Below are 26891 nucleotides of genomic sequence, written 5' to 3' on the forward strand. Positions count from 1 at the left end.
GTATTGTAAACATTAAGCTAGTAAAGAATTTTGTTTTTCTGTTAAAAAAATCTAAAGAGATATTCATAGAAACAGGACAAATTTGATGACACCAGGGTCCACACTAGTTAAAAAACAAAATGAAACAAAACCAGTAGCTATATTTCCTCAGAATCTTTAAATAGAAGACAGAATATGAAAGCCCCTGACTTCAAACATGCCGGCGATAAGTACCAAGAGCACTGGAAGCCATGGGGTTTGCATTTCCTGGTCAATGATTGATAGACTAGAAGACCAGAAGTTCTTTTGAAACTCTTGTCTCACCAAAGCAAAAGTGTTTGAGAGAGTCTAATGGTTGAGGTCTCATTGATCCTGCAGCTTTTCACCTGAATATTATTTAGGCCCGTTACACGGTAGAAGCCATTAAACATCTGTGCCCTTCCTAGCCACTTGAGCTGTGCCAGTGAGTTGTTAGATTATTAGAGATACTTTCTGTGTATAAATGTCCTCTGGGTAATATACAGGGATGGAGGAGAAGAGGATAACCCCAGCAGTGATCATCAGCTACTGCTCTGTCTATCTTTAAGCGAGAGTCTCAAAAACTCATCTTTTTTAAACTCTGATTTCTCACCGTGGTTTTCTTTAATACGAAAACTGCAAATACAGCGCGAATGTTAAGGCCAAAAGCTTCAAAGATTAAATCACTCCTAAGGAGTTGCTTACCAATGTTGGTGTTGGTGTTCTCATGCAGGAAATTTAGATAGGTTGATGTTCCTAGAAGCTGCTATTGGGATAGTTTTCAAGTTCAGTTAAACTGAATTTCTGGAAAAGCTCATTACAGGGATGTCACCTGTATGCTGCTGGTAAATGCTATATAGCTTTAAACCATCTTCTGGTGATCATCTTTCATTTTATTTTTATTAGGTTAAAGTTTACATAACATGAAATGAACCATTTTAACCTGTAGGATTCGGTGGCGTTTTGTACACACAACGTAGTGCAGGTATCACCTCTATCTAGTTGCAGAATACCTGCACTCCAGAATAAAACCCCACGCCCATCGAGCAGTCACTCTGTGTTCCTTCCTCTCTCCAGCCCCCAGCAGCCACCAATGTGCTATCTATCTCTATGGATTTACCTATTCTGGACGTTTCATATAAATGGAACTGTCTCATACATGGGATCTTGTGAATAGCTTCTTCTATTTAGCATCATGTTTTCCAGGTTCACCCATCTTGTATGTAACAGCACTCCATTCCTTTTTGTGTCTGAACATTATCCCATTGTATGTATGTGCCATGTTTTGTCCAGCCATCCACCGGTGGGCATTCGGATTGGCTCCACCTTTTGGCTCTTAATACTGCTATAAACACGTGTACAAGGATTTGAACATTTGTGTACAGGTACCTGCTTTAAAATACTTTGAGTATATACCTGGGAATGGAATTGCTAGGACTTACAGTGATTGTATGTTTAACTTTTGAGAGACACCAAACTGTTTTCCACTCAGCAGCGTTTATTTGCACCATGTGTGAAGAGAGGCCTCTTCTTCCCATTCCTGATACTTCCTCCAGTACACTGCCTGTGACTTTGCCCCAGAAGAGGTAGAGCAGCTTACCTGATTGTTCTCCTTGTGAGTCTGCCTTGGGAATGCATGTCTTTTCTTTTCCTCTGTGCCACTGTTTGTACTAAAGAGGCCTGTCCTAGTGTGATGCCGATAGGACTGGATAGACAAATACTGCTCTTCTAGTATTCCATATTCCAGTTAGGATTTAATCTCCAAATTGGCCACTAGCTGAACAAATGTTGATCTGTGTCTTTTCATTTAGTTTTATTTTTCAAATAGTCTGGGACCTGTGGTCAAGTTCAGCATGCTGCTTATTGGGGGTTCCTTTGCAGATGCCACAATTTAGGATATAAGAGTTAATGATGCCAGAAGAATTTGAACTTTGTAGTTGAGGCCTGGATTTGGAGGTTTAAAATCTAAAACCCACTCATTTTTAACAATGTCAGCTTGACAAAGTCATCTAGTATTTATTTCAGCTCCAACTTTCCTTATCAATACAGATGGGGAAATTTAGGGCACCTGGGTGGCTCAGTCGGTGGAGTGCCCCACTCTTGGTTTCAGCTCGGGTCATGATCTCACCGTTCATGAGTTCAAGCCCCACACTGGGCTCCGTTCTGTCATTGAGGAGCCTGCTTGGGATTCTCTCTCTCTCCCTGTCTCCCTCTCTCTCTGGCCCTCCTCTGTTCATTCTCTCTCTCTCTCTCTCTCTCTCTCTCTCTCTCTCTCTCAAATAAACTTTGAAAAAAATTTTTAAAAATGGGGAAATCCTATTTACTTTCCTGGTATAACAAATATACTGTAGGGCTCACTTTAATATCAAACCAAGTACACAATAACATAAGACACAATACGAGAGTAATATTGTATGTAACTTAAATTTTTGTTTCAGAAATTTTAACATAACCTTCTTATAGTAGTAAACGATTTTTTTAGAGTAAAATAATATATCTGAATTTTAAAAACTTGGCCACACAATTCCCAGTATGATGATTGCTAACAGGTATATGGTGCAGGTAGGTTGGTAAGTGTCTAATCTTCAAGGGTAAGTTTTCATGATAAGCATCCACCACCCAGCACCTGATGATGCAGCCAACGTGCCTGGCCCCTTCTCTGTCAAGGTCATTTTAAACTCTGGAGTTTAAGGAGTGATTTTTATTTTGAAGGAAAACATTTCGAGACAACTCTCTAACTATATAAAGTTTTGTGAATTCGTATGGCATTATCTCTAGATTACCAGAATATATCTCCAGTAAGAAATGCTCTCATCTTTTCAAATTATCTTAGGTAACACGTCACCTTGCCAAACTCTTCGACAGCATTGCAGATCTGCAGTTTGAAGATGAGGATGTGTCTACCGCCAGAGCAATTGGAATGTACAGCAAAGAAAAAGAATACGTCCCATTCCAAGCTGAATGCGAATGCATAGGCCACGTAAGATATGATTATAAAGTTGTCTATGCTACAGGAGTATTTCTGGGATAATTTTTTTTGAGAGAGGGCACGCACGAGCAAGAGCGGGAGAGAGGCGGCAGGGGGCGGGAGGGTTGGGGAAGAGAGAATCCTAAGCAGGCTCCATGCCCAGCATGGAGATGACCTGGGGGCGGTCCCACAACCATGAGAGCATGACGTAAGCCAAAATCATAAAGAGTCGATTACTTAACCCACTGGGCCACCCAGGCTCCCCTCGGTAATTTTTAAAGGTTGAATTGAACAAGAAAAGAAGTCAACTCCTGTCACATCAGTCCCTGGTTAGTTGTGTGCTCAGAGTTTCCCGTTTGCCCACGTCCAGTGTGACTGCTGTGCTGTGCCAAACCTTGCCATGCTTCCCAGTTTCTGCTCCCTTGGCTTCAGCACGTCAGAGAGTCTCAGAAATGCTAGCAGTCGAGCTGGTCAGGAAGCATTGTCACAGTTTGAATGAGTGGACGCCAGAATGAAAAGCCAGTTCAACCCAGTGACCGAGCCTCCTATAAAGCTTATTGGTTTCGTCACAGAGAGTTTGAGGAAAGCAGCACCTTGGCAGTAAAGCATGTTTTAAAGAGGCTTGTGGTTCAGGATTGTGATGTGAATGTTGTAAATGGCTGCTCATAAATAAAGTCGCCTGAATCTACCAGGCCGATGTCCCATACTCTTAATTACCACGTGCACAGACAGTTAAGGTAGCATATTCTCTTCTTGCACAGCCAAATACCTGAAAAATATTCTTAATGGTTAAGTGCAAGAATGGCTCATTATGGTTTATAGCATTCTTGGCGTTTTCAGATGATGTAGAGAAATTGCATCTTTTCATGATGATGCTTGAGCAGGTTGAGTTAATCCACAGAGTCACGGAGACCATAGCCTCCATTACAGAACTGTTCGGGTTGAGGCAGGTTCTTTGAATTGTCCCTTGCTGAAATGTGATGGGAGCCTTTTAAAAAAAAAAAAAAACAAAAAAAAAACAGGGGTTTTCTTTATTCCCCTCTGTTCCTTTTTAATATTGTACCAAGAAATCCTGCCAAATGAAGGGGAAGCAGATGGTGGAATACTTTGATTAAAATGTATTTTTTGATCTCTTGGGGTCTTTAGGGTATTATTACAGTGATTAGAAAAAGTCACCATAAACTATCTTGACAAAAGTAACACGTGTTGCTGTCTGGTAACCTCCCCTGCAGACTGGTAAGCCAACTGGCGTAGTGCCCAGAAGGACGACAGTCCATTTGACGGATGTGGTTGTCACTAGCAGGAGCCCTTAGTATTGAAAGTTTTCACGGTGCTCTGATTTATTCTATATAAGCAATTTAGGTTAGAGACTCGAGCATATACCACATTCAGTCTCTAATTGCCTTTGTTTTATAAAAAGATGCTCTTTACGTCTTTCCCTCCCTGCGCTTTTATGATTGGTTCCTCCCAAATTAGACTATTTGTATTTTGTTAGATTAGTGTTTATTGAATACCTACTATGTGTCAGATGCTGGGTTAAATTTCTGGGGATCCAGAAATGAACAAGATATGTTCACCGTCCTGGAGGAGCTCTTAGTTTTCCTGGAAGAAATGGATAATTATAATGAATTATAATGAAGAAATGGATAATGATAATGGGAAGAGGTAATTGTTTTCACAGAGGGTTGGGAAGAGGCCGATGAAATATCAGAAAGGGGAGGGTTTGAGCCACATCGCATCAGTTTATTTCTCAAATCATGCTGAACGAAGTTGCCACTCTTGGCATATTCGTCTGAGCGCGAGGCGATACATCACCTTATATGTGTATTCAGTCTTCCCAGATGGACTGGAAAGTTCTTGAGAACAGGTGGCCATGTTGAGGACCTGGATCCCAGAGTACTCTGGGATATGCTCACATGCTGTCTGATTTACTGAAAGAACTAGTTGCTGGGTAACATCAAGAGTTGGGCTTAGTGACCCAGTTGGACTTAGTCATGGTGAGACTGGAGACCCTGAACTCAGGCATGTGAACAGTGTCCTGTTACGTAGTCAGAGGAGAAAGCTCTCAGGATGTTGGGCCCGCTGCCAGCCAGTGCTTCCTTTTTCTTTCAGTAGAGAAGGCTGTCAGCTCATCAACTACCTATCACTCTTTCCAAGTCCTCTAGAGAAAGATACTCTAGGAATGAATGTTTCTGCCATCTTCACAGAGGCAGACAAAGAAAACAGTTCTAACATTTTCACAATCTCATGTGGTCTTTGGAATTTATTTATTACAGTCATTTTTTATTGAGGTCGATTATTTGCAAATAGTATGTGTATTCTTTTTGTGATATAACACCCATGGAAACACATATGTGGGTAAATATAACAAAGCATATTTGAACATAATAGAAAACTGGGTAAAATATATTTGTGGGGGCAAAATAAACTTGGGTTTTTTTAAAACAAAGATTAACTTTCACAAGTCAGCAGTTGTCCTCTCTCTTACACTTTCCTGCTGTCTAATTTTTGACAAGTGTGAAGATGAGAGCCAGTAAGGAATATAATTAAGACACTTGCTGAAAATACTTTGTCTTAAGAGTAAGAAATAGGAGGATTTTAGAGAAGAATTTTCAGTATATTTAAAAATTATCAAAAAGAAACATTTAAAAAAAATCAATCTGCCATTATTCCCAAAGCTCTAGAATCTTACTCTAGCGTATTACTCTGTAGATGGCTGTGATGTTTGGTTTCTCAGAACACTGTGCATTACTACAGGGGATCTCGATCCAGAACCCCCTTGTCTTCACATCTGAGAGACAGATAGTTGAGAACACCTGTGTTAAGGCTACAGAAAGTTACTGGGCCGTCTAGCAGGTGAAATGAGATGAGCGCTCTCCTGGGAGAGGACAGGTTCGTATAGGAAGGACTTCATCCGTTGTTGTTCGTCTTCCATTTGTGTTCTGCGTCTTCCAGTTTTCTCTGTGGGTTTAAAATAAATCCACCCAAGGCCCCACCGTCCACATGGCCTTTGAGCCCATAGGAGGATGGAATTATCTCTCTTGCGTAGTTCAGCCTGTGCTAAATCATTTCATTTTGCTTCAAAAGGTGGAAACGTGGCTGCTGCAGCTTGAACACACTATGCAGGAAACTGTGCGACATTCCATCACAGAAGCCATAGCAGCCAGTGAGGAGAAACCAAGGGAGCTGTGGATCTTCGATTTCCCTGCTCAAGTTGCACTAACAAGCTCGCAGATCTGGTGGACGACAGATGTAGGGATAGCCTTCAGTAGGCTGGAGCAAGGCTATGAAACGGCCCTAAAGGATTTCCATAAAAAACAGGTATTTTATAGATTCATAATTTTGAGACTTGATGGGACTTGAAGAGGTAAACATTCATTCATTCATTCACTCACTCATTCATTCATTCATTCATGGAGGGCCTCCTGTGTGCCAGGCACCATGCTAGGACTATTTCAGCAATCAGTTGTTTAACTTTTTCATTTTCTAGCTTTGCATTATCCTTCTAGTTTGCTGCAGGGGTTAAAAAAAAAATCTCATCCATTATCCTCCAAAGCTCTAGTATGTCACAGATACCTAGATACTGTGCCTATTTCTTTGCTTCTGTGTAGGACTCTCTTCATCTAGGCTAATGATGTATTTATTACAAAATATGTACGTGATTTGAATGACTCAGAAAGATGGAGAGCTGTTCAGCAAAGACAGATGTTTTCATGTATTTTGGGTTTTGGTTAATTATAAGTCACAGATGAGCAATTTTGGAAAACAGCCTATTTTGAATTCCATGTTATTCACCCCAGTTAGGCTATGACCTCTACTTAAGCCTCCCATCTTAAGGTGAGCTCATAGTTGTGAAACAATTCAGAGATAAGGCCTTTCCGTCGGCTTTTAGATTAAGGGAATACTAGGCTTGAAAGGTATTTAAACATTAGTGTGTCTACCTTCTTGTTTTGAGTGGATCCAGTGTGAATCGAGAGATATTAAGTAACTTGCCCGGTGTGGTACAATGTGTAAGTAACACAGGCAGGGGCAGCAGAAGTCAGAATGCTTTCCACGTCTCTCCATTACTGGTCCTCCTAGCAGTACTTGTAATTCAGTCCCTTAAAAATCAAATAGATTCAGAGAGGGAAGGATACTTGTAACGTTAACACATTCAGGAATTTTAGGTTTTAGAGGGTGCTGATTATTTCTTTTAATTTTGCTTTAATCTTGAGTGGAGACAACGTGATTTGTTTATGTTACTAAAAGAGTTTTTGTATTGTTTGCTTTGGGGGAGGAATATATTCTTGATAATCATCTTGAGGAAACTAGGGCATTGGTTTAAGTTACAGGATTAGATTTTTAAAAGTGGCTGGTTTCCTCCTAGGGTCAAGAGCTTTACAATTCTAGTTGCTGCCATTTGGATGAGGAAGCTAAGTAGTTAATTTTTTTTTCATCAACCTTAATAGTAAATTAAATTGTAATTAATTATATTATGGTTTTATTATAAAAATACTTTTCTGGTTAACTCGTTGATATCTGTGCTTTTATTGTAAGTATTTTCATTATCTGTGAAGTAAGAATTTTTAAAAATAGTTACAATATCCTTTTTTAAATTTCAGGTATAATCAATCATTGCTCAGACTTAAATGTTTCAACATAGATCCTCCTCCTCTATTTTTCCCTCACTTCATTTAATGGTCTCCTTGCTTCCAGTGTATCATTTTGTGTGATTATTAGGATATTCAATTGCTTAAGACCGTAAATGATATTTTATGGATATTTCTTCTATCAACTTTATTATTTTCGATTTCATGATTTCTTATTAATGTTTATTATTAAAAATTAAGAAGAAGAAAGTATGGGGCACCTGGGTGGCTCAGTCAGTTTAGCTTCTGACTCTTGATTTCGACTCAGATCATTATCTCCCTGTTCATGAGCTCAAGTCCGGAGCTGGGCTCTGTGCTGAGTGTTGAGCCTACTTGGGATTCTCTTTCTCCCTTTCTCTGCCCCTATCCTGCTCAAGCTCTCTCTATCTCTCAAAATAAGTGAATAAACATTTTAAAAAAAGATTTAAAAGTGTTAATTAAAAAAAAAAGAAGGGGCACCTGGGTGGCTCAGTCGGTTGAGCCCCCGACTTCATCTCAGGTCATGATCTTGTGGTTTGTGAGTTTGAGCCTTGCATTGGGCTCACTGTCAGTACAAAAGCCGGCTTCAGATCCTATGTCCCCCTCTCTCTGCCCCTCCCCTACTTGTACTCTCTGAAAACTAAATAAACATTAAAAGTGTTTCTAGGTATTTTTTTTGATGAACAAAGTATAGATTGAAAAAGGAAAATAACTTTCTTTCTTTCTTTCTTTCTTTCTTTCTTTCTTTCTTTCTTTCTTTCTTTCTTTCTTTCTTTCTTTCTGTTTATATCCAGGTCAGGTTGCATATAGTGCAATAATGATTTCAGGAGTAGAATTCAGTGATTCGTCCCCTACATATAACACCCAGTGTTCATCCCAACAAGTGTCCTCCTTAATGCCCATCACCCATTTAGCCCATCCCCCCCACCCAAAACCCTTCCAGCAACCCTCAGTTTGTTCTCTGTATTTAAGAGTCTCTTCTTTTTTGTCTCCCTTCTTGTTTTTATATTATTTTTGCTTCCCTTCCCTTATGTTCATCTGTTTGGTATCTTAAATTCCACATATGAGTGAAGTTACATGATATTTGACTTTCTCTGAGTAATTTTGATTAGTATAATACACTCTAGTTCCATCCATGTTGTTGCAAATGACAAGATTTCATTCTTTTTGATTGCCAAATAATAGTCCATTGTGTGTGTGTGTGTGTGTGTGTGTGTGTGTGTGTGTGTGTGTGTATGCATGCATGCCACATCTTCTTTATCCATTCATCCATCGATGGACATTTGGGCTCTTTCCATACTTGGGCTATTGTTGATAGTGCTGCTATAGACATTGGGGTGCATGTACCCCTTTGAAACAGCACACCTGTATCCTTTGGATAAATACCTAGTAGTGCAATTGCTGTTTTGTAGGGTACTTCTAATTTTAATTGTTCCGTACTGTTTTTCAGAGTGGCTGCACCATTTTACATTCCCACTAGCAGTGCAAAAGGGTTCCTCTTCTCTGCATTCTCGCCAACATCTGTCATTGCCTGAATTGTTAATTTTAGCTATTCTGGTGTGAGGTGGTATCTCATTGTGTTTTTGATTTGTATGTCCCTGATGATGAGTGATGCTGAGAATTTTTTCATGTGTCTGTTAGCTATCTGGTTGTCTTCTTTGGAAAAGTGTCTACTCATTCTTTTGCCCATTTCCTCACAGCTATTTGTTTTTTGGTTGTTGAGTGTGATAAGTTCTTTGTAGATTTGGGGTACTAACCCTTTATCTGATATGTCATTTGCAGATATCTTCTCCCATTCTGTTGGTTGCCTTTTAGTTTTGCTGATTGTTTCCTTCACCGTACAAAAGCTTTTTATGTTGATGAGGTCCCGGTAGTTCATTTTTCTAAAGTTTGTTTGTTTATTTTGAGACAGAGTGTGAATAGGGGAGGGACAGGGAGAGTGCGAGAGTGCGAGAGTGCGAGAGAGAGAGAGAGAGAGAGAGAGAGAGAGAGAGAATGAATCCCAATGTGGGGCTTGAATTCACAAACCATGATATCATGACCTGAGCTGAAGTTGGATGCTTAACCAACTGAACCACCCAGGCACGCAATAGTTCCTTTTTGCTTTCGTTTCCTTTACCTCCAGAGACCTGTCTAATAAGAAGTTGCTGTAGCCAAGTTCAAAGAGGTTGTTGCCTATTTTCTCTTCTAGGATTTTTTTTAAATTTTAAATTTTATTTTTTAAAATTTACATCCAAATTAGTTAGCATCAAAAATTAAAATTAAAAAAATTAAAAATTAAAATTAAAAAAATGAAAAAGAGATTGTTAACTAATACAACTAGTTAGCATCTACTGAGAGGATCATGTGGTTCTTATCCTTTCTTTTATTGATGTGATGTATCACATTGATTGATTGCAGATATTTAACCTGCCCTGCATCCCAGGAACAAATTCCACTTGATCATGGTGAATAATTCTTTTAATGTATTGTTGTATCCAGTTGGCTGATATCTTGAGAATTTTGACATCCATGTTCATCAGGAAAATTGGTCTGTAGTTCTTTTTAGTGGGGGTCTTTGTCTGGTTTTGGAATCACGGTAATACTGGCCTCATAGAGGGAGTTTGGAAGCTTTCCTTTCATTTCTATTTCTTGGAACAGCTTGAAAAGAATAGGTGTTAACTCTTCTTTAAATGTTTGGTAGGATTCTCCTGGAAAGTCTTCCCGCTCTGGACTCTTGTTTTTTGGGAGATTTTTGATTACTGATTCAAATTCTTCACTGGTTATAGGTCTGTTCAGATTTTCTATTTCCTCCCATTTCAGTTTTGGTAGTTTATATGTTTCTAGGAATTTGTCCATTTCTTTCAGATTGCCCAATTTATGGCATATAATTGCTCATAACATTCTAGTCTTACTGTTTGTATTTCTGCAGTGTTGGCTGTAATCTCTCCCCTTTATTTCTTGATTTTATTTATTTGGGTCCTTTTTGTTTTTTATCAAACTGGCTTGGTTTTATCAACTTTGTTAATTCTTTCAAAGAACCAGCTCCTGGTTTCATTGATCTGTTCTTTTTTTTTTTTTTTTAATAGCATTGATTTCTGTTCTAATCTTTATTATTTCCCATCTTCTGCTGGTTTTGGGCTTTATTTGTTGTTCTTTTTCCAGCTCTTCTAGGTGTCAGATTAGGTTGTGTATCTGAAATCTTTCTTCCTTCTTTAGGAAAGCCTGGATTGCTGTGTACTTCCCTCTTAGGACTGTCTTTCCTGTGTCCCAGAGATTTTTGGCTGTCATGTTATCATTTTCATTGGCTTCCAAGTACTTTTTAATTTCCTCTTTACTTTCTTTGTTAACCCATTCGTTCTTTAGTAGGATAATCTTTAATCTCCAAGTATATCTAGTCTTTCCAATTTTTTTTCTCTTGGTTTATTTTGAGTTTGATAGCATTGTGGTCTGAAAATATGCACGGCATGATCTCGATCTTTTTGTACTTGTTGAGGGCTGATTTGTGACCCAGTATGTGATCTATTCTGGAGAATGAGGGAAAATAATGTTTAGAAACCTTAACCATAGCACTCACAGATTCTATTCCCATAGATAACCATGGATGACATTTTGGTACAGAGACATCAAAAGTTTTTCCTCTCTCTGTTTTTTTTTTTTTTTTTTTTTAATGTTTTTAATGTCTGAAGGAGAGAGATAAAGAGCATGAGTGGGGGATGGGCAGAGAGAGAGGAACACAGAACCACAGAAGCTCCAGGCTCTAAGCTGGCAGCACAGAGAGCCCGACACAGGTCCTGATCTCACAAACCCTGAGATCACGACCTGAGCCAAAGTCGGACGCCCAACTGACTGGACCACCCAAGTACCCTGGTCTCTCTCTTTCTATGTGAATGTGTAGACATCTCTCTCTCTCTCTCTCTCTCTCTCTCTCTCTCTCTCTCCACACACAAGTGTGTGTGTGTGTGTCAATGCCTAGCTATTTATATAAATATATTTTTGTGCTGATATATATCCATGTATCTAAATCTACACAGAAAAAATAGTTTGTTGTTTTTTTACCTTCAAACATTATTACTTTATATTTTCACTCAATATGTTATCTACATTTTTGCTTGTCGTAAATTATATATGTATATAAATTGACACTAAAAACCACCAAATAGTATTCCTTTATATGGATATACCAGAATTATTTCCTGCCTCCTCTGGGTCTAGTCTGAGAGTCTGAGTGTTTAGGCGGCCCTATTGTCGGTTCTGTGGTTCCAACAGTGAAGGTCCTCCTTTCAGTGTGCTTGTGTTCTAGTTAACTGTTAATAGATCTTACCTCTTCCTCACAAGGACATTGCAAACCTTTATTCTGATCTCCATGTCCTATTTTATATGCCGCTTTTTAATTTTTTTTAATCAACCTTTACTTGTGTTACTTTATTATTATTTTTTTAATTTTTGAGAGAGATTGACAGAGTGTGAGCAGGGGAGGGGCAAAGAGAGAGAGAAACACAGAATCCGAAGCAGGCTCCAGGCTCCAAGCTGTCAGCAAAGGGCCCAACACAGGGCTTGAACTCACGAACCGCAAGATCATGACCTGAGCCACTCAGGCGCCCTGCTTGTGTTATTTAAATCTTAGATTTATCAACATATTTAGCAGTGACTTCGCTCTTTTTTTTTTTTTTTTTGACCCCATTTCTTATTTTGAAATTCATTTCCTTTCTTCTTGTAATGTATCTCTTAGGGGGTTGTGAAGTGATGGATAATAAGTAGGACATTTTTTGATCCCTTTATTTTGGTTTCCTTCTTCATATTTGAATCCTAGATTTCTTCTTTAAAAAATTATTTTTACTATCTATTTATTTTTGAGAGCGAGAGAGAGACAGAGCATGAGCAGGGTAGGGGTGGAGAGAGGGAGACACAGAATCCGAGCTGTCAAAACAGAGCCGGACGCAGGGCTTGAACTCAGGAACAGTGAGATCATGACCTGAGCCAAAGTCAGGCGCTTAATCCACTGAGCCACTCAGGCACCCTGAGGCCTAGATTTCTAAGTTGAGAATTACTTACTTTCAGAACTTTAAAAATATTGTATCATCTTGTGCCCATCATTGTTTTTGTACACTTTAGGTCAAATTATTTTTACTTCATAAGCAATCTGTCTTTGGTCTTTGGTTCCTTTTATAATCTTTTTCTTTTTGTGGTTCTGATATTTTATTCTATTGTATCTAGTTGTAGATTCCCCCCTGACCCCCCGCCCCCCCCACCACTGCTTTTAAAATGTAGCCTGCTAAGGACTTTGTGAACTTCTTGAATCTTCAGTTACATGTCTGTCTTCAATTCTGGAAAATTTCTCTCCATTTTTTGTTTGATCGATGCCTTTTTCCATTTGCTGTATTTTCTTCATTTTCAATTTAATCTGCTATATGTTGGGGTTTCTCATGCTGTCCTTCCTGTCTTTTAACCTCTATCTCATATTTTCAAACTCTGCATTATTTGTGTTGTAATTTAGGTACCTTTTTTTTAGGTAACTTTTTGAATAGTTTATTATTTGGTAATCTTTACATCCAACATGGGGCTCAAACTTACAGCCCCCAGTTTAAGAGTTGTGTACCCTACCATCTGAGCAAACCAGGACCCGCTCAGGTGATGTTTCGAATCTATCCTCCACATCACTGATATTTTTTTTCTTATAGGTTAATGATGAAGAAAAAAGAATCTAGGTCCAGATTATGTACGTTAAAATGTCAACTCATTAGCTGTGGTTCATTAGCTGTGTTGCCTTGGGTGTCTTAAATAACCACTCCGTGCCTCAGCGTCATAGTCTGTAAAACAGTAATAATAACAGCACCTGTATCACAGTATTGCTAGGATTACGTTAATGTATTTAAAACACCATTTAAAAGTGCTCAACAAAATTATTTTTTTTAATTTTTTAAATGTATGTTTATTTTTGACAGAGAGAGAGAGACAGAGCATGAGTGGGGGAGGAGCAGAGAGAAAGGGAGACACAGAATCTGAAACAGGCTCCAGTCTCTGAGCTGTCAGCACAGAGCCTGATGCGGGGCTTGAACCCACAGACCGTGAGGTCGTGACCCAAGCTGAAGTTGGATGCTCAACCAACTGAGCCACTCAGGTGCCCCACAAAGTGCTGGACAAAATTTAAGTTAGCCATTGTTGCTGTTGTGAAATGGCAATAACAATGGTGTCTGACGTGATGCATAATTAATTTATTACCCCCACAATTTATCATAAAGATTTATTTATCATAAAGATTTTAAATCTACAAAAAAAATGAATTGTATAATCATCTGCAAACCTAACACCAAGATTCTACAATTAACATTTTAGTTTATCATGCTGTCTGTGCTTCATCCACCCCTCTGTAGATCCCTCTTTCCACCTTTTTATCATTCATTTTAAAGGGAATTGCAGATGCCAGTAATCTGTACCTATAAACATTGCAATATAAATATTCCTTTTGTCAGTTTAAGTTTGATTATTATATCTCAATTTCCCAAATTTCTTTTTAGTTCTTTAAAAATCTCTTCAGCATGCCTTTTATTTTGTGTCTCAATTATTTTAAAGAGACCTTTTTAATAGTCTGATTTAGATTGTTCTAATGCTAGTTCTTTTAAGGCTGGTTATTCTGTTAAATTGAATTTGGTTTTTTTATGTTCATTTTTAAGTTTATCTAGGTTTGTTTTCTCTGTAGGAATTGTGTGTGCCACAGAGAGAGCATGTGTCTCTATCGTGTGTTCTTGTTTCTTCTAGGTTTCCACAGGTTTTGTGGATTCTGGATTAATTTTGTGGTTGATTACTCAGTTTAGGATTTTCAGATCCCTTGGCATAGGCTTGAGGTTTTGATATCTCCTAGGGGACTTTTTTCCTCTCCAAAAGCCCAAGATATTTCAGGCTTTCACCTTGCTTCTCTGAGCTAGGGGGTTTGAGTTTTTCTAGAGTCCTTTATTAGACTCTCTATGACTCTGAAGATCTCAATTCTATGTCAGGGTCTCAATTCCAACTCCCAGCCTTGCTCAGGAAGTGTGAGAGACAGAAATGTGTTCCCGTGTAGCAGCTTAAACCTCAGTCTCTGGATGTTTGCATCTCTACCCAGATCCCACTTTAGGGTGCTGTGGTATTAGCATATTAGCCACATTCTACTGTTGTGCCTTTTGAGGCACATTCCTGGCATCAGGGACTATCACACACACACCCTGCCCCCCAGCCTCTTCTCTTCCTCTCATGCCCTTATCTCCTGCGGCATCTCTCATGTTTGACTGTGGACTTGGCACATGAGTGGATTTTTGCTTTATTTAAAATAAAGCAGTTAATAAAGGAGTTGCTCATTCATCTTAATCCTGTATGTTGCAGAGTATCTGTTGTTATTATTACTACTTAATCCGGGCCATTAGGTTATTTTTTTAAGTTTGGGCTACCATTAACAATCCTACAGTAAACAGCCTTGTATGTACGTACATACATACATGTTGCACATATTTTTCTTTATTTTTTCAGGATAAACTGCCAGAATTAAAAATGCTAGGTCTGAGTATAACTCAGTTAAGCCTTTGGAACATTGTGCAAATTGAACTTCCCAGTATCAGTGTATAAGTGTACACTCTCTATCCTGTCAGCAACATCAAGTTGATTCTTTTTATTCTTATAACTAAAGGTGGTCATATCCCAGGAGCTTCAGCGTATTCCACTAATGAACAGAATTTAGGTTTTTTTTTTTCCTCCCTTAAAATAGTTTAAAATTTTTTTACTTTAAGAGTTACATAATGCTTCTTTTTCATGTTGAAGGAGAAGCAGTGAAGAAGGTTGATGAAAAAGGTGTTTATCTGCTTAATTATGAAACACTTCCAGTACAAATTGAAATGTTTGACAGACCAGCCAACAGATGCCTTCAATACAGTGTTTCAATTTTGTAACTGATACTAATATGCATATTAGAGAAGCTAACATGTGAATATGGTCGAGGCTATAGTGTGGTTCCTGAGAAGTGTGCCCATCTACATTGAAACCTCTTCAGTGTTCTCTCTTTAAAAATGGATGTAACCATCTGCTGGAGTTTGTTTTTAATTAAAATTACTTGTGCTAATACTGTGAGCTGTTTTTAAAATGAACGTTATTCCTTTAAAATAGTTTCATTTTACAGCTGAGATCAGAGTTGGCTGTAATTAATGATCTACCTGCACAAGTAATTTCTTTGCTTAGTCCTCACCTGCAAATTGTAGTGAGACAAATTAACTAATTATTTTAACCTCTGTTTTTTCCTTTAGACATACTGTGATTTTATGTTAGATAATGTTGGGATCAAAGGCAAAAATACTGCATTTTGGATACACATCCTTGCCTTGCCAGAGTCTTTGAAAATACTACAGATAGAATAAATTTAATTCCTCAGCTTTGAGGGTTCCTTGGCAAAAGTCTTTTGTTTTGGCAGCTTGAGAGCTGGTAAGAAAGATTTTTTACTCTTCCTTTATTATTAAGCTGTGTGGAAATCATCAAAGAAGTGGAAACATTTTGGACTTGAAAAACTTAATTATTACTGTGCTGGGACATGACCCCGAGTTCTTTCAGTGGGACTCAAGATAAGTGATGTGAAACAATCCATCCCCCCCCCACAAGGACTAAATAATGTATATAAGGAAGAAACTCTGATTTTGCTTCTTAAGGCCAATATTTGGCCTCATTTTTAGTCATTGACTGAGAAATTCTTTGAAAAGCAATTGAATACAATGTTGATAGTGTTCTTACCTTACTGCATGAATAGGGAAAGCCTCTGAAGCCTGAAGCTACCCAGTGTATACTGGACAGAAGTTTTTTCTTTTGCCTCTTTATAAAAGTGTGATTTCATAGCCTCGTGCTTTCTAATATAGCAGGAACCCATGAGGAGAGCAATACTCTCTACCTCTCCTCTCTATTAAAAGAAACATTTTCCATAATTTACCAATCTAGTAGGCTTTTATTCCATGATGCATGAATCAGACAGCATCCAGTTTAACAGGTAGAAGGAAGCACCAAAGAGCTGATAAGGCACCGGATTTTTATAGACCAAGTGAGCAGGAACAAGGAAATTATACTGGGCATTTGCTGCTAGGTTATGTCAGGGTTACTTTGCTCATATGAGACAAAGGGAAGTCTTGCACTGGTTCAGGTAACTTGTGCTGAGCTGGCAGGTGCTGACAAGTTGACCTAGGCCTGCCTTTCTGGGAAAGCTGAGCATAGAAACCTAAGTTTTGGTGTGCTGACACAGGGTTTAGCATCAGTGACTCCATCTTGGACTTAACTGGTTACTTTGACACAGCAAAAATTTTATTGCATGACCAGCAAGAAAAAAAAATCATATTGTATCTGGATATACTGAACTAGATACCTTGAGGAATGCCTAGAAGTTGATAACAGATGGAATTGAACTGATAATTAAGAGCAGGTAAAACCATGGGGCGCCTGGGTGGCTCAGTCGGTTGAGCATCCGGCTTTGGCTCAGGTCATGATCTCACGGTTTGTGAGTTCGAACCCCACGTCGGGCTCTGTGCTGACAGCTCAGAGCCTGGAGTCTGCTTCAGATTCTGTGTCTCCCTCTCTCTCTGCTCCTCCCCCACTCGTGCTCTGTCTCTGTCTCTCTCTCAAAAATAAATAAACATTAAAAAATAAAAATAAAAAAAAGAGCAGGTAAAACCACAGGTGAGACCTATTTAAAAAACTGTTAGAGTGATAAGCCTATTTTATCCAATGAAATTCCAGGGAAATTACACTCAGATTCAGTTTAAAAAAGACATGTAGGAGGGGTCTCTGGTCAGTGATAAGGAGTAAATGTAGAAGAAATGGACTATTGGAAACAGTTCTGTCTCTTGTATATCCTGAGAGATTACCAGTGGGTCTGTTTGCTCCCAGGAGAAAGCCCAGAGAAGTGCTTCATGAACACTGCGAGATACTTATTGAGGACTTCTGCTGTGACTACATCTTGACCCTAGAGATCTAGTTGGGCAGCTTTTTATTTGAAGGATGGGATAGAAATATTTTAGTCTTTCTGGGCTGTGTAGTGTATTTCACATCTACTCATTTTTGCTGTTGCAGTAGGGAAGAAATCATAGGCAATTTTTAAATACATAGGCATGATGGGGTTCCAATAAAACTTTATTTATAAAAACTGGTAGTGAGCCAGATTTTGCTAGTGGCTACTTTGGCTACATCTGTAGAACAGATACTGAAGTAACTGAAAATCTCTACAGTGAGAGATATAAGAGAAAAAGAGTTTTGTTACCGATATATGCCATGTGAGTCCACTCTGATCCATTAATCCAAGAATTGTTTTTTTGAATAGACCATAACAATAAATTTTTGCAAGTTAAGAGAAGACAGGAAAAGAAAAGTTGGGGGTGGGGGGAAGGAAAGGAACTATAACTTCTTATGAGAAGAGATTTTAAAAAGACCATATAATCTGATGTGTGATTCTATGCTAAATGTTAAGTCAAAAACCTGGAATAAACAGGTGATTCTCCACGAACACTCTTTCTGAAATAGATTTTAAATGAGGTAGAAACTTGAGTAGACCAGTAACCACAGAAATAATTGAAACGGTAATTAAGGTTGTTGAAGTTGCATACCCACACCCTAAGTTGAGCCCTGCTCCAGTGGTTTCATCAGAAGTTTAAAAAAATAAAAGTGCCATTATATATCAACTCTTCTAGAGTGTAGAAAAAATGGAAAATCATTTTACTCATTTTACAGGGTGCTAATAAACATTGCAAAACACAGGCATTGATAAAATATGAGAGAAAACTCTGTTGGACAGTCTCATGAACTAACCTATCCTCTTTTTTGGTCTGGAGTTTTCACTTAACACTGTTGGAAGACAATCTATTGTGGGTCTCAGATTTTGTACATTTTTTGAGCAGAGGTACTTATTGCCTTTGTTCTAGACTATCTTCCCAAGAATGTTTGTATAACAAAACATTGTTAGAAGACAGTATTTTCTCTCCAGAGCAAAGGGCAGATTGGCTTACTCCAGTAAAATAAAGATAAAATCTTCCAGGGCAAAGGTCAGACATGCTTACTGTCTGTTAGAAAAGTTTAGGTTCCCTAAACTCAAGGTTCCTCTCCTATGACACAGCTCACAGCATTCACAAGCCTTATGTGGCTCTTTTGGGATTATCCTTGAAAAGCTGGGGGTCAGGAACTGGTGTAAATGTTGATACTTTGATACTAAATACTATTGCTCTAATGAACCCTCTTTTATCTGTGACTCAGAGGCTCTGTGTCTTCTGCCAGCATCCCTTAATGTCTGCCAGGCTGACTTTAGCATGCAAGTAGAGTAAAATCTCAGACCCGTCTCACTTCTTTAACAAGCATGTTGTTACATGTATTAGAAGTTCATTCTTTTTTGTTTCTTAGAATTGCATTGCATAACTATACCACGCTTTGTTTATTCTGTTGATTGACCCTGGGGTTTCCAGTTTGAGGAGACTATTTCTAAAGCTGCTTGGAACATTCTTATCCAAGTCTTTTGACCTATATTTTCCTTTCTCCTGGGTAAAGTATCTAAAAGTGAAATGGCTGAATCATACGAAAGGTATATGTTTACCCATTTTAAAAAAAACTGCCAGACAGTTCTCCATTCTTACATTCCCATTAACAAGGTGACACAATTCTAGTTGCTTCATATTCCGGCCAGTATTGGGCGTCATCAGTCTTCACAATTCTGGTGGATGTGAAATAGTCTCTCACTCTGTGTGTGTGTGTTTAACTTTATTTTATTTGAGAGAGAAAGAGAGTGCAAGAGGGGTAGGTAGAGAGAGAGAGAGAGAGAGAGAGAGAGAGAGAGAGAGTGAGTCAGTCCCAAGCAGGCTCCATGCTTAGCATGGAGCCCAATGCACGGCTCAATCACATGGTTGTGAGATCATGACCTGAGATGAAATCAAGAGTCAGTGCTTAACCACCTGAGTTACCCAGGTGCCCCTGTATCACTGTGCTTTTAATTGGCTTATCTCTAATGTCTGAAGATGTTGAGGGGCGCCTGGGTGTCTCAGTTGGTTGAGCCTCTTACTCTTGATTTCGGTACAGGTCATGATCCCAGAGTTGTGGGATTAAGCCCCTGTGTTGGACTCTGTGCTGAAATTGGAACCTGTTTGAGATTTTTTCTCCCTCTCCCTCTACTGCCCCACACCAGGTGTGCTTGTGTGTACTCTTTCTCTCTCTAAAATTTAAAAAAAAAAAAAGATGTTCAGTAACCTTTCACATGTTTATTGGCATTCCTATATCTTCTGTTGTGCAGTATCTGTTCAAATAATTTGCTAGGTTTGTTTTTTTTTGTTTTTTTTTTTAATTGGATGTTTGTCGTTTTATTGTTGGTTAGAGGATTTCTTTATTTGGTTGCAATTCCTTTGTCAGGAAATGAATGGACTGCTCATTTTATTAATGCTCATTATTGGGAATGGAATGTTTTCATTTTAATGTTTATAGTGTATCAAATTTTTCTTTGCTCGATACCTGTTATTTGTAAGAAATTCTTGTGTATCTCAGTGTTATGAAGATGTTCTCCTGTTTCCTTCTAGGAGATTGATGGTTATGGTTTTTTTCATTTAGATCTGTGATCCATACATCTTTTTCTTTTCTATTGTATTAACTTGGCACCTTGGTCAAAGTCAAATGAGTATATACGCAGGGATCTATTTCCAGACTGCCCTGTTGCATTCCTCTATTTTTGTGTTTTCATGCCAAATCCACACTGTATTAATTACCGTAACTTTATAGTAAGCATTAAAATCATGTTATATATAGCCTCCAACTTAGTTCTATTTTTAATTTTTTTCCCAAAATTTTTTGGATCATTCTAGGTTCTGTTCATTTCTACATAAATTATCATATTGTGTATTTATTTTTAGAAGCCTAATCTTTTATCCTAATTAAATTTTAACTGGAATGACATTCAGTATAAATAGGAATGTTGGAAGGGTGGATATCTCAACCATGATGAGTCTTCTCGAAGAACATGGTGTATGTTTTGACATAAGTTGTCTTTAATTTCTCTCAAAATATTTCTCTTGTTTTCAGTGTCAACGTGTTACACATTTCTTGCTGGACTTACTTTTAGATAGTTTATATGTTTTGATGCTGTAAACATATTCTAATCAATTAAAATTTTTCTTTCCTAATATTTGTGGCTCGTATATAAGATTGATTTTTCAATATTCACCATGTGTCTTAGGACTCTGCCAAATTTGCTTTTTAATTTTAGTCAGGTTTTTTTTTTTAAGAATTTCATAGGCTTTGCTGTGTCCCTGAACATATCATCTGTCAGTAATGACAGGTTTACTTCTTGTCTCCTATTCTTTTTTGCCCTTTATTTCCTTTTCTTGAGTTACTGACTTGGCTAGGACCGCTAGTGCAACGTTGAATAAAAGTAGTTACAGCAGACATTCTGGCCAGTTTCCAGTCTCAGGGAAGAAAGATTTCAATCTTCACCACTAAATATGATAGTAGTTACAGGCTTTTGTAGATGCCCTTTCTGAAGTAGAGAACTTTTCTATTGCTGCCTACTGGGAATTTTTATCTTGAAGAGACCTTGACCTTGTTCAAATCTGTTAAGATTATTTGTGTGTCTGCCTCTTTTATTGTGTTACTGTGGTGAATTTTTGAATGCTAAACCAGTTTTGCATTCCTGAAATAAACTCTACTTGGTTATGATGTATTGTCATTTATATATGTGTATATGTATTTTTGCTGGATTTCATTTGCTAATATTCTGCCCAGAAATTCTCTATATATGTTCTTCAGTGATGTTGATCTGTAATTTTCTTAGAATACCTATGCCAGTTTGAGGATCAGCATTATGTTCCTTAAAAGAAATTGAAAGTATTTTATTCTCATGTATTTTGTGAAAGAGTTTATGATAAAAACCACTGGCGATGCCATCTGGGCCTGGAGTTTTCTTTATGGAACTTTTTTTTTTCTTTTTTTTAAGTTTGTTTATTTATTTTGGGTGAGAGAGGAAGAGAGAGAATCTCAAGCAGTCTCCGCTCTTTCAGTGCAGAGCCCAATGTGGGGCTCGATCTCACGAACTGCGAAATCATGACCTGGGCTGAAATCAAGAGTCAGAGGCGTAACTGACTAAGCCACCCAAGTGCCCCATAATTCAATTTATTTTATATATATATATATATATATATATATATATATATATATATATATATATATATATATATATATACGCATGCTGCTATGTAGCTTTTTCTTTTTTTCGTGTGTCCCTTTTGAAAATTGTGTTTTTCAAGGTATTCATCCATTTCATTTAAGTCAACGACTGGCAAGTTACAGCCCTCTGGCCCAATCCTACCCAGTGCCTCTGTGTTTGGCTGCATTCACGCTGTGGTGGCTATGTGGAATCGCTGCGGTAGAGTCAAATATTGACTGTCTGCACCTAAGTTTTTAGATGTATTGACATGAATTGGTCTTTGTTTCCTGACATTATCCTTAGCACATCGGGAGGATCTCACATCATGTCCCTCTTGCATTCCTGGTGTTGGTGATTTGTGTTTTCTATCCCTCTCTTTTCTGTTTGTTTGTTTTTTTTTTAACGTTTTTTTATTTATTTTTGAGACAGAGAGAGACAGAACATGAACGGGGGAGGGGCAGAGAGAGAGGGAGACACAGAACCGGAAGCAGGCTCCAGGCTCTGAGCCATCAGCCCAGAGCCCGACGCGGGGCTCGAACTCACGGACCGCGAGATCGTGACCTGAGCCGAAGTCAGACACTTAACCGACTGAGCCACCCAGGCGCCCCTCTCTTTTCTGTTTTTAATCAGACTTTCTTTTTGTGTATCAGGTTTATTTACATTTTCAGAGAAGTAATCTTTGTGTTAATTTTTCTGTTGTTTTATATTTCACGTATTTCAGCTTTATCTTGATTACTTCCTTCTACTTACTTGAATTTGCTCCTCTTGTTCAAGTTTCTTAAGGTGGGAGCTTATTGATGTTACACCTTTTTCTTTTCTAATGCAAGGATTTGAAGGAAACTTTATAACTCGATGAAGAATATCTACCAGAAACCTGCAGAGAAAATCATGCTTAATGGTGAAACTTTGGAATCATTTCCATTAGTGTCAAGAATGAGGTGATTACCCTCGCTGTCTCTGACATTCATTGCTTAATTTTGTGGTGGTTTTACCAATACGATTAGAGGAGTAGTAGGAGATGAACAGTGGAAAGGAAGGCAACAAACGGGGCCACCGCAATGATCTGATAGTGTCAAAGGACTATGGGATCTAGTTTCTTTTGCAGTTTCCTTTGTTCCAGCTGAAATGAAAATCCGTTGTTTCTGATGCTGCTAAAGCTGAAACCTGGGTGTTTTTCAGGATTAGAGATCCTAGATGCTCTCATTATAAAACAAAAAGAATGTTACTTCTGTGTTACAACCAGTTGGGAAGGGATTGAGGGTTCTGGTAGCTCACCCCTCCACGCCCCCCCCCCCCAAAAGGGCTATAGTAGTTACATTGCAATATTCACTTTGGTTTGCTGAGGACCATGAGCTCAGATCTTAATATCTCTTCTCAGAGAAGAGCCCTTCCAGCTTCATGGCCACCACGGCTGGGCTGTGCCTAGGTTGGGAAATCTGCCATGTCAGATGCCCAGATGCCCAGAGTCAGAAATTGGAGCCCTTCTGCTGCAAGGAAGATGTTCTTCTTCTTGTGTTGCCTTATTTAAGCCTGTAGCATTTAGGGACCTGGTTCTTTAGGTTCCCATATAGGTTCTCTTAATGGGGTACCACCACAGGAGTTGGGTCCAGACAAAATGGACAGTCAGCTACCACCTGTATCAAGAACCATTCCTTTTCCTGACCTTGAGTCTGCTGCTTTCTTTGCCTGACACCTTCTTTCACGGTGAGCTCACCATCATCCCACCAGGCAGGTGGCCCTCTTTTTGAACACCTTAGTGTCTTAGACATTTGTGGCGTAGAAACCTCAGTGGTGGTCATGATGCATGTGGCTTTTTTGGGAAGTGTTTCCATTTTTAACCAAATAAGAGAATTCGTAAGTGGTGGATACCTACTTATTTCTGCATGTCAGCTCTTCTCTGGCCAGGATGAGCTGATAATGAATATGCTATCCATGTGGGGAAGTTTTGTGTTTTATTTTTATTTTTTTTTAATTTAACTTTATTTTTTATTTTTTAAAATTTACATCCAAATTAGTGTATAGTAAAGCAATGAGATTCCTTAATGCCCCTTACCCATTTAGCCCATTCCCCCTCCCACAACCCCTCCAGCAACCCTCAGTTTGTCCTCCATATTTATGAGTCTCTTTTGTTTTGTCCCCCTCCCTGTTTTTATATTATTTTTGTTTCCCATCCCTTATGTTCATCTGTTTTGTCTCTTAAAGTCCTCATATGAGTGAAGTCATAGGATTTTTGTCTTTCTCTGACTGACTAATTTCACTTAGCATAATACCCTCCAGTTCCATCCACGTGGTTGCAAATGGCAAGATTTCATTCTTTTTGATTGCTGAGTAATACTCCATCGTATATATATATACACCACTTCTTTATCCATTCATCCATCTATGGACATTTGGGCTCTTTCCATACTTTGGCTGTTGTTGATAGTGCTGCTATAAACATGGGGGTGCACGTGTCCCTTCAAAACAGCACACCTGTCCCTTGGATAAATGCCTAGTAGTGCAATTGCTGGGTTATAGGGTAGTTCTATTTTTAGTTTTTTGAGGAACCTCCATACTGTTTTTCAGAGTGGCTGCACCAGCTTGCATTCCCACCAACAATGCAAAAAGATCCTCTTTCTCCACATCCTCACCGACATCTGTTGTTGCGTGAATTGTTACTGTTAGCCATTCTGACAGGTGTAAGGTGGTATCTCATTGTGGTTTTGATTTGTATTTCCCTGATGATGAGTGATGTTGAGCATTTTTTCATGTGTCGGTTGGCCATCTGGATGTCTTCTTTGGAGAAATGTCTATTCCTGTCTTTTGCCCATTTCTTCACTGGATTCTTTGTTTTTTGGGTGTTGAGTTTGATAAGTTCTTTCTAGATTTTGGATACTAATCCTTTATCTGATATGTCATTTGCTTATATCTTCTCCCATTCTGTCGGTTGCCTTTTAGTTTTGCTGATTGTTTCCTTCACTGTGCAGAAGCTTTTTATTTTGATGAGGTCCCAGTAGTTAATTTTTGATTTTGTCTCCCTTACCTCCGGAGACGTGTTGAATAAGAAATTGCTGCGGGCAAGATCAAAGAGGTTTTTGCCTGCTTTCTCCTCGAGGATTTTGATGGCTTCCTGTCTTACATTGAGGTCTTTGATCCATTTTGAGTTTATTTTTGTGTATGGTCTAAGAAAGTGGTCCAGGTTCATTCTTCTGCATGTCGCCATCCAGTTTTCCCAGCACCACTTGCTGAAGAGACTGTCTTTATTCCATTGGATATTCTTTCCTGCTTTGTCAAAGATGAGTTGGCCATAAGTTTGTGGGTCCATTTCTGCGTTCTCTATTCCATTGATCTGAGTGTCTGTTCTTGTGCCAGTACCATACTGTCTTGATGATTACAGCTTTGTAGTATAACTTGAAGTCTGGGATTGTGATGCCTCCTGCTTTGGTTTTCTTTTTCAACATTGCTTTGGCTATTTTGGGGTCTTTTCTGGTTCCATACAAATTTTAGGATTGTTTGTTCTAGCTCTGTGAAGAGTGCTGGTGTTATTTTGATAGGAATCGCGTTGAATATGTAGATTGCTTTGGGCAGTATCGACATTTTAACAGTGTTTGTTCTTCCTATCCAGGAGCATGGAATCTTTTTCCATTTCTTTGTGTCTTCTTCAATTTCTTTCATCAGCTTTCTATAGTTTTCAGTGTATAGATTTTTCACCTCTTTGGTTAGATTTATTCCTAGGTATTTTATGGTTTTTGGTGCAACTGTAAATGGGATCAATTCCTTGATTTCTCTTTCTGTCATTTCATTGTTGGTGCATAGGAATGCGACTGATTTCTGTGCATTGATTTTATATCCTGCAACTTTGCTGAATTCATGAATCAGTTCTAGGAGTTTTTTGGTGGAATCTTTTGGGTTTTCCATATAGAGTATCGTGTCATCTGCGAAGAGTGAAAGTTTGACCTCCTCCTGGCTGATTTGGATGCCTTTTATTTCTTTGTGTTGTCTGATTGCAGAGGCTAAGACTTCCAATGTTATGTTGAATAACAGTGGTGAGAGTGGACATCCCTATCTTGTTCCCAATCTGAGGGGGAAAGCTCTCAGTTTTTCCCCATTGAGGATGATATTAGTGTTGGGTTGCTCGTATATGGCTTTTATCATCTCAACGTATGGTCCTTCTATCCCTACTTTCTTGAGGGTTTTTATCAAGAAAGAATGCTGTATTTTTTGAAATGCTTTCTCTGCATCTATTGAGAGGATCACATGGTTCTTGTCCTTTCTTTTATTGATGTGATGAATCACGTGAATTGTTTTGCGGATATTGAACCAGCCCTGCATCCCAGGTATAAATCCTACTTGGTCGTGGTGAATAACTTTTTTAATGTATTGTTGGATCCAGTTGGCTAATATCTTGTTGAGGATTTTTGCATCCATGTTCATCAGGGAAATTGGTCTATAGTTCTCCTTTTTAGTGGGGTCTCTGTCTGGTTTTGGAATCAGGGTAATGAATACACAGTAAAATCCTAGTGCCTGGTCCTAAACGCTGGTTCCACTGTTTATAACTGTGTGAGCTTGAGCAAATTCTCATACATAAAATTGGAATAATGTACCTCCCTCATAGGGCTATTGTGATGATTAAATTAGAATTATGTACGTATATACGTATATGCCTACATACGCGTGCACACACACAGTGCTTATTAGGTAGTAAGAGCTCATTAAATGTCAGCTCTTATTATTTGTTGCTGCTGTCAGAGAGGAACTAGATGAATGGCCATGGGGCTGATACTGAGCTCGGTGCACCACTCTTTGTGAGAGTGGAAGCATGGCCTGAGTGTCAGGAGCCACTTCTTCATTTGTGCTCTGGGTTTCTTCTGATGTGGACTCCCAGGATTCCCTCAGTACCTTTTCTCCTGTGTCTTCCTGTTCTCATCCTGGCTCATTGCTGTCAGTTTATAAACATTCCCAAGTGTCTTATTACTCACAGGCAAAATAACTAGCAAAATTGATTCCTTTATGTCCCATCTCCCATTTTCTGCTCCAACCCTGTAACTTGGCTCATTCTTATTTGTCTCCATGACCCCATTTCCACCACTTGACTGAATCGCATTGTGTTGTCATTAGAAGTACTTCCTCTTGCTTTAATACTCTCCCCCTTATTTCATGCCTGTTTGAATTCTCCTTTGCCACCAACCTCTTG

General features: G+C 38.6%; 1 protein-coding gene across 1 annotated transcript in view; it reads left to right on the top strand.

Annotated features, from left to right (window-relative positions):
- The window catches only part of DNAH11 (dynein axonemal heavy chain 11), a 358932-nt gene that overhangs the window by 115280 nt on the left and 216761 nt on the right, over nucleotides 1–26891 (top strand). Inside the window, exons 29-30 of the mRNA XM_042919849.1 lie at nucleotides 2831–2977; nucleotides 6053–6286. Coding sequence (XP_042775783.1) covers nucleotides 2831–2977; nucleotides 6053–6286 — 381 coding nt within the window. The remainder of the gene's footprint in view (nucleotides 1–2830; nucleotides 2978–6052; nucleotides 6287–26891) is intronic.

This window comes from Panthera leo, chromosome A2 (genome assembly GCF_018350215.1).
Source record: "Panthera leo isolate Ple1 chromosome A2, P.leo_Ple1_pat1.1, whole genome shotgun sequence".
In the NCBI taxonomy this organism is placed as follows: Eukaryota; Metazoa; Chordata; class Mammalia; order Carnivora; family Felidae; genus Panthera; species Panthera leo.